The sequence below is a fragment of the Arachis ipaensis genome, chromosome B05, assembly GCF_000816755.2.
Source record: "Arachis ipaensis cultivar K30076 chromosome B05, Araip1.1, whole genome shotgun sequence".
Lineage (NCBI taxonomy): Eukaryota > Viridiplantae > Streptophyta > Magnoliopsida > Fabales > Fabaceae > Arachis > Arachis ipaensis.
In genome coordinates, this window is record NC_029789.2 from 127,463,777 (window position 1) to 127,471,413 (window position 7,637).

The 7,637-nt window shown below is 31.0% G+C and overlaps 1 protein-coding gene across 14 annotated transcripts; it reads right to left on the bottom strand.

Annotated features, from left to right (window-relative positions):
- LOC107644079 lies at positions 2,106-5,041 on the bottom strand. 14 transcript variants are annotated; one of them, XR_002363592.1, is made up of 8 exons: positions 4,576-5,003; positions 4,351-4,486; positions 4,106-4,166; positions 3,926-4,010; positions 3,202-3,300; positions 2,819-2,996; positions 2,662-2,714; positions 2,106-2,484 (listed from the first exon to the last, which is right to left on the bottom strand). XR_002363592.1 is itself a non-coding variant. In XM_021124486.1 (6 exons), the coding sequence occupies exons 1-5, from the start codon at positions 4,662-4,664 to the stop codon at positions 3,247-3,249; spliced, it is 417 nt and encodes a 138-aa protein (XP_020980145.1). In that variant the 5' UTR covers positions 4,665-5,040; the 3' UTR covers positions 2,106-2,484; positions 3,202-3,246. The 14 variants fall into 14 exon arrangements, 2 of the variants coding, with proteins under 2 accessions (XP_020980145.1, XP_016203356.1); XR_002363589.1 differs by having other exon boundaries at positions 2,128-2,484; positions 3,926-4,002; positions 4,351-4,474; positions 4,576-5,041; XR_002363588.1 differs by having other exon boundaries at positions 2,128-2,484; positions 3,926-4,002; positions 4,576-5,038.

Here is a 7,637-nt window from a genome sequence, read left to right on the forward strand (position 1 = left end):
TTATATAAATTAAATAATTTTATTTACTGAAATAAGTAATTTTAAAAGTTATTACGAAAACTATTATCTCGTTTACATTATAAATGAGATAATTTTTAATGTATCTCGTTTACACTGTAAACGAGATATGTGAATTTTTTCAATTTTCATATATCTTGTTTACAGTATAAACGAGATACATTAAAAATCATTTTGTTTACCGTATAAACAAGATACATGTATTTGTAAATATAAAATTAATAATTTAAATTGGACGAAACTTTTAAAAATGATACATTTCAAATAATAGGAAAGATAGACAGTTTTATATAACAGTAAAGATGGACGATTTTAAAAATAGAATACTATTAACACATTTACTTTTTCTGAGTGAAAGTACATATGTAGCATCATTAAACTGCCCACTATTAATACGGTTTTTTTTAACTGGCTACTATTAACACTATTGCTTCTTCCACTACTTCTATCTAGGACTGGCAATGGATAGGGTAGGGTAGGGTTTGGACTCTACCCTAACCCTACCCGCAAGTTGAAAACTTTTTTAAAATTCTACCCTACCTTACCTGCGGGTTGAGAATTTCTCAACCCTAACCCTACCCGCACCCTAAAGTTCTAAATCCTACCTAACCGCAGAAAAATAAAAAAAAAATTCAAGCAAATATAAAATTCAACCATTCTAAATTTTATACATATGAATAAAATAGAAAATAAAAAACTAAGTTCAAATTAAAAATAAAAATAATATAATCTTAAAGAAATCTAACATAAAATTACAAATAATATGATCATCAATTAGTTTAGTGGTTATTTCAAATTTTTATAAGAGAAAGATTATGGGTTCAACACTCACTTTATTCACTGTATACATAACTTTTACATATATATTATATAATATATTAGGGGTGCAGATAGGGTAGGGTTAGGTATACCTAAACCCGTACCCTATCCTACCCGTAGGTGAACTCGTACCGCACCTTACCCTACTCGCTGCCGGTAGGGTATAGATTGCCAACCCTACTTCTATCTACTAACGATTTTTTATTAGAATTTACACTATCAAATAATACTTTAACTTTTTAACTGAGATATAATTTATTTATTAAATTTTTAATTAAAATATAATTTTAACGGACAAAATTTTAAAATTTTTTATGTACTCTCTTGAATATTAATTTTTAAATTTAAATTATATATAGAGAGTACATAAAAAATTTTAAAATTTTGTCCGTTAAAATTATATTTCAATTAAAAATTTAATAAATAAATTATATCTCAATTAAAAATTTAAAATATTATTTAAATTGATTTAGTGTAAATTCTAATAAAAAATCATCCGTTGATTTGAAGTAGTGGAAGAAGCATAAGTGTTAGAAAAAAGGTAACCATATAAATAATGGACAATCTAACCACTAACCAAAAAAAGGGTTAAAATGGCAGTTATTTTTGAAAATTACGGCGGTTAGAACCGCCATTATTACTAAAAATGGCGCCTCCAAGAAACGCCGTTATTCTGGACGCCATTCTAATTATTACGGCGGTTTTTAGAAAATCGCCACAATTACCTTGGTTAAAACGGCAATTTTTTGATAGAAACCGCCATTATTTTCAAATAAAATTTGATATTATGCTGTTCAAACCATGTCATGCGGGAATCACGCTACTACTATGCTGTTAAATAAAAATTTGATATTATTTAACTTAATTATTATTAATTATGATGAAGCTACAAAAATAACTTGGTATAACTAGTGAAGAAAGAAAAGAAGTGCAATTGTGGACAAATAGTGAAGAAAGAAAATAACTTGGTATAACTTGATATTATTTAACTTAATTATTATTTGGCTAGCTTTTAAACATGATGAAGTTTTTTTTTTTTTCTTTTGTTCTTCTATGTTTGTGTAAAAGAAAAGGGGAGGGTGGGAGTAATATTTGGTTACACCAAATTGGTAAAATCCCAGAAATCCTTTTGATCACTACTAATGGAGATAAAAAGAATAAAGCCTTGTTAAGTAAAAAAGTTCCTAATACAAATTTCATAATTCTTATGTTCAGATTGTATTGAAAAGGTATTTCGTATAAAGAAAATAATAATTGAATACTTCTGATAAATCATGAACCTACTAGATAGATGACAAAATTAAATGTCTACTTATATAAATATACTAATAGTTCTTGTCTAACTAAGGTCTTACACAAAATCACAATTTACCATCATTTGGCTCTAAGACTAGTGCATTTTTAAAGTTTTTAGTTGTAGCATCTATTTCATAGAGTGCCATATGTGCCTAGTAAATCCAAAACCACACAGTTATCATAAAGGAAAGTGAGATAGATTTAATAAAATATAGCAAAAAAAACCTCCTCAATTCAGATATCAACCTGTCCTTGCCGGAATAATGCTTTGACATTGTTGTCCTCTCCACACAGTGCAAACTTAGAATCAAATAATGCTCCTTTAAGATCTCCTAATTTTAATTTACAGGCCTACAAAATTATATAGCAGAAAAATAACATTAAAGAAAAGCACAAACACAACAGAGGAAAAAGGGGGATGGCAGGGGAAGAGAATCAGTTATATTATTCAGATTAAAAACAGGACTCGATGAAAAATGCATTAAAATGAATGCATTTTGAAGTATAGAAATAGTAACTTAAACTTACAGAACTGTTTGTAAAAAATTGAGACTTAGTTTTTCTCAAGGCTATGCTTTTCTCTGCAAAATCGTAAGGATGTTACGATAAGTGGATGAAGTGGTGAGCATTTGCAGAATAATCACTATACAATCCAGTTATTCATTTGTAGGAAAAACTAGCATACCTCCATCAATCCCTTCTTTCTCCCAACAAACATCTAAGTAGCTCCAATATAGTATAACTACTTATAATTTTGTCAACATGGATCTCTAAAGAGGGATATTTCAGTTTGACTATCTCTCGTAGATCTTCATTATCTGGTGGCCTAATTATCACTCTTCTCCAAAGCACACTAAGGTGACCTTCAAGTACAAAAATTGAAGTTTCAAGCTCATACTTCCAGAAAGAAGAGAAAACAATTTCATCAAACAACATAACCTAGCTTTCTACCAAAAGGAATTAAAATTTTACTTTCTCAACCAAAAGAAATTAAACTTTTACTTTCTCAACCAAAAGGCAATTTATGTTAACAAAAATAAAGAGGCAAACTCATAATTAAACTTTTACCTCTTCAGCCCCAAAGAAGAGGAAACTGTGATCAGCTAAGTTTTCTCAGACCAATTTCAGGGTTGCGACAAGTCCGGCAAGGACCACCGACGCTGTTCCCTACAACAAACCAGGAAATTATAAGAGATGATCATTGGTTAATAAAATAGGAGAGTTGGTCAGAGAAATTTAAAATAAGTTGTACTAGTACTAAACCATTCTTTTGCGTCCAAATTTTGAAAATATAAAGAAAAATATACTTTATTTTTTATTTCACCCAAAATGACTATGAAATTTTGTTAATATTAAGTAGAGTGACAGTGATAGAGAAAGCAAGTATACCTCTAATCCGCCCAAAAATTATAATAATCAAAATATCAATGCAAAAAGTAAAAGCAAAAAGAGAGCATTTAACGATAATAAGTTTCTAAGTTCTAAGTCTATATATTATTCATTAAAATGAGAGAAAGTTCTTATAACAGATTGGATTGATCCATGGAACAGATGAATTGTATTTACCAAATGACCCCCACCAACTCAATCAATCAATGAATCAATACGAATTGGTTCCCTCATGGACTATATATTGAATACCAGAAAGTATAACATATAACAAGACAAATATCACACCCTATGCGTAGTTTTTATTTTGGTAATAATCGACTCATCTTTCTAAACAAGATAAACAAAAAGAAAAGAAAAATGAAGATGATATCAACAAAAAGTATGGAACAATAATACAAACTTGAAGTATTTCACTCAAAGCCTCTCCAGGTGCCATTCTAAGACCCCCTTTTCCTAAACCAAGCTGCTGAGATAGCACTGCTCAGCTTCAAACAACAAGTAACTCATGAATACACATCAAAGTAAGACAAAACCAAAGAAAGTGAACCATTTTCTCTCAAATTTACAAAGTCATATATACCTTTAAGATCTATCTTGGTATCAGCTAAAGCAAAAACGATATAAAATCTGTTTTTCTTGTCCTGTTTGATAAGTATACTAGTTAGGAGAGGGAAATCAAATTGTAAATAAATTAATTATTTGCTCATGTAGGTGCAAAAAAATCACAAATAAATTAATTCATATTATGCAATAAATATGCATAATAACAAGTTATCCATGTTTGTTTCAACCATTTTTGCCTCTTTAGGCCATTAACAAAATTACCACAACTCCATTCTCCGCAGCATCGAGTGCTTCATCATCATCATTATGAAATGTTTCAACGATCCCTTCCTCAGAAACCCTAGCTCCTGCAATTTTAGTAGTTGTAGTTGCCATTTCGCAAAATCTATCATGTATTCTAAAATTTTGGATCAATAATTAAGAGATCGAAGGAATTAGAGTAAAATATTTTCAAGAGAACAAAGGAAAAGAGGGAGAAGAACCTACCTAGCGAGCTTGTGGGAGAAGAATCTCACAACACAGTAGCTTGATGGACGAGATTGCCGGCGTAGGAGAATGCCACCGGAGGAGATCATCTCAATAGGAGATGTTGCCGGAGGAGACCGTCGCAGGAGGAGATTGTCGTTGGAAAAGAGGTCACTAGGAAAGGTCGCCGCTGAGGAAGACGTCACTGAATGAGGTCGCCGTTGGAGGAGGTCGTCGCCGAAGGAAATTGGTCAAAGGAGGTCGTCGGAGGAGGAGCTCGGTCAGAGAAGATCGTCACAGAGAAGATCTCTGTAGCAGTGAGCCTTTGCATTTCAACAAAAGTAGAATTGGATTAGGGTTAGAATTTTTTGGATAGCAGTGATAACGGCGTTTTAAAACCGCCAGAATCAACAAAAATCGCCATTAAATAGAACTCAATTATGGCAACAAAAAAACGTCATAATACCCGGATATTACGGTAGCTTTACAAAACCGCCGTAATATTAATACCATTTTATGTGCTTTTTTTTTGTAGTGAACGATGCCCGATGATTTCATTTATTTCAACGGTTGGGAGAAATAAACGGTTAACAATGTTTCATTTTTAAAACAGTCAATTAGTTTGGTTTAATTTATATTATTAATATTTTTCATTATTTTCAAAAAATATATTTTTATATTTATAAATACATATATTTCGTTTACATTGTAAATGAAATTATTTTTAATGTATCTTTGTGATAGCAAGATATATATATATTTTAGTAAATATTATTTAATTTATATAAATAAAAAGTCCGTGGATTAATGGAGTTGAATATTGAATACGATATTACATTATTTATTTGAATGAGAGATTATGGTGTTGCGAATTAAGAACTATTAATACTTTTTCACGGATCATCATCCCTCATCCCAGCCAGAGACTTGTATGGCCCATTTTCTGATACAAAGGCTTCTCCCTTAAACATCCTACACTGTGGAATCTGGCTGATTTTTTCTGATTCTTCTTTGCTTAATTCCCAGTCAAATATTTCAAGGTTTTGTCTCATCCTCTCCTTGTTGAAGCTTCTCACAATGGGGGTTACCCCTTGCTCATGTATCCATCTTAGCGCTATCTGCATGATAATAATTTTGCTTTTAATTCACACTATAAAGTAAGTTTATAAATTTATAACCTTAATGGAAAAGTAAAGAAATAAATATATTAAGCACCTGAGGCACACTCTTGTGTCTTGAATTGCCTATGTCCTTAAGGATTAGATTGTCAGAGAGACTTGAATTGTGATAGCAAGATATATATATATATATAGAGCTAGTGATGTGGTGTGTGTTGGATTTGATTGGCAGTGAAAAAAGCAAGAAATTATGAATGAAGAGAAAAAGGAAGCAAGTTATTGTAGTTATTGTAATATTTTTAATTAGTAAATGTTTAGAATAAAATTTTCTGGTACAGGTTTCATTATTTTGGTATGGATCAGATGATACAAATGTGTATTTGTTAACCCATAATCGGCACTGAAGGTATCATGTGGATGGGGCCAAGTTTAGTTTTTTGTTCCCCAGCGTAATATGGGCCATTTTCAGAACACCCTCTTTTCCTCTTTAACAAAATTAAGTCCATGTTGGATTTGTGAACCAAAAACAAACCCAACTTAAAGATTAACTAAACCACCTCGTATTGGAATTGGATCAAGCACTCAAGTGTCCCTGAACAAAAAAAAAAAAGCACTCAAGTTTTAAGACCCAAAAGGGAAAAGGAAAACCAAAATAAAATTGGGTTAAATAAGAGTTTGGTCTTATTAAAGTGTTTGAAATTTTTTTTTTGAAGTTAAATAAGTGTTTCATTCTCTGTTTAGGGTATAGTATTTGTTTGGGTAAGTTTTTTCTTTTTTAAAAAAGTAATTTAATATTTAAATATCTCTCATGTTTAAATAAATTTAAAGAATTGTATTACTTAATACGATAATACATATGATTATCATTATTAGAGTTTAATTTTGATAATCATCTTCTACAAAACTGACAGAATTCATAACAGAAAGGAGTTGAAGAAGAGATTGAGTATTGGTAGAGCTTAAGACTTCCAAAAAAGCTATTCAAGGTTTAACCTTCTACTTTTTTATTTATTTATTATCTCTGTTAAAATATTGAGTTTTAATTTATCTTCATCTTTATTATCTCTGTTAAATTATTATGCATGCTTATCTATACTTATTTATATATGCTTGTTTGTGTAAACCATTCATGGTGGAAGTATAAATTATATTCATGATAAGACTTTTATTTGTTGTGGTTTCTCGTTGAAAAAAAAATAAAAAGTGAATATTATCCCTTTGATATGTAGGAAATTAAATTCATTAATAATGGAAAACCAGAACCGAAGTTGGATGTATGATAGAACGTATGATCAGAGGCGGGGTCTTAAACCTAGTTTTATTAAAGGGGTAAATGAATTTGTGGATGCGTGTACTAGAATTGATGAATTTCTCAGAGGAGGTTTAGTTAGGTGTCCATGTTCCAGATGTCAATGTGGGACGTTTAAACAGTTGATCGACATTAAGAATGATCTATATACTCATAGGTTTAAACCTAATTGTTGGGTTTGGACAGAGCATGGGGAAGAGATACCCATAGAGAATCAGATTAAGATAGATGAAGATATTGAAAGTAGCTCTGCATTAGGTGGTGTTACATGGGAAGAAAATTTTGATTGTTATCATGAGATGGTTGTTGATGCTTTGTAACCTGAGTTTCACATGTACATGCAACCAACAGTGGAGGAACCAAATCGAGATGCTAAGAGATTTTATGACCTCTTAGATTCAGTTAGTAAACCCTTGTGGGAAAATTGTATCCATTCACGATTGTCACTTGCCAGTAGGATGCTGAGTATAAAATCAGAGGGAAACCAATCCCAAGGATCTTTTGATCAGTGGGCAACTTTGTTTAGAGAAATGCAAATAACTCCAAATGAAATTCCTGCTAATTACTATGAAGCTAAGAAAATTGTTTCCCAGCTTGGGTTTAAGGAGGTTAAGATAGATTGTTGTGTCAATGGTTGTATGATATATTACAAAGAG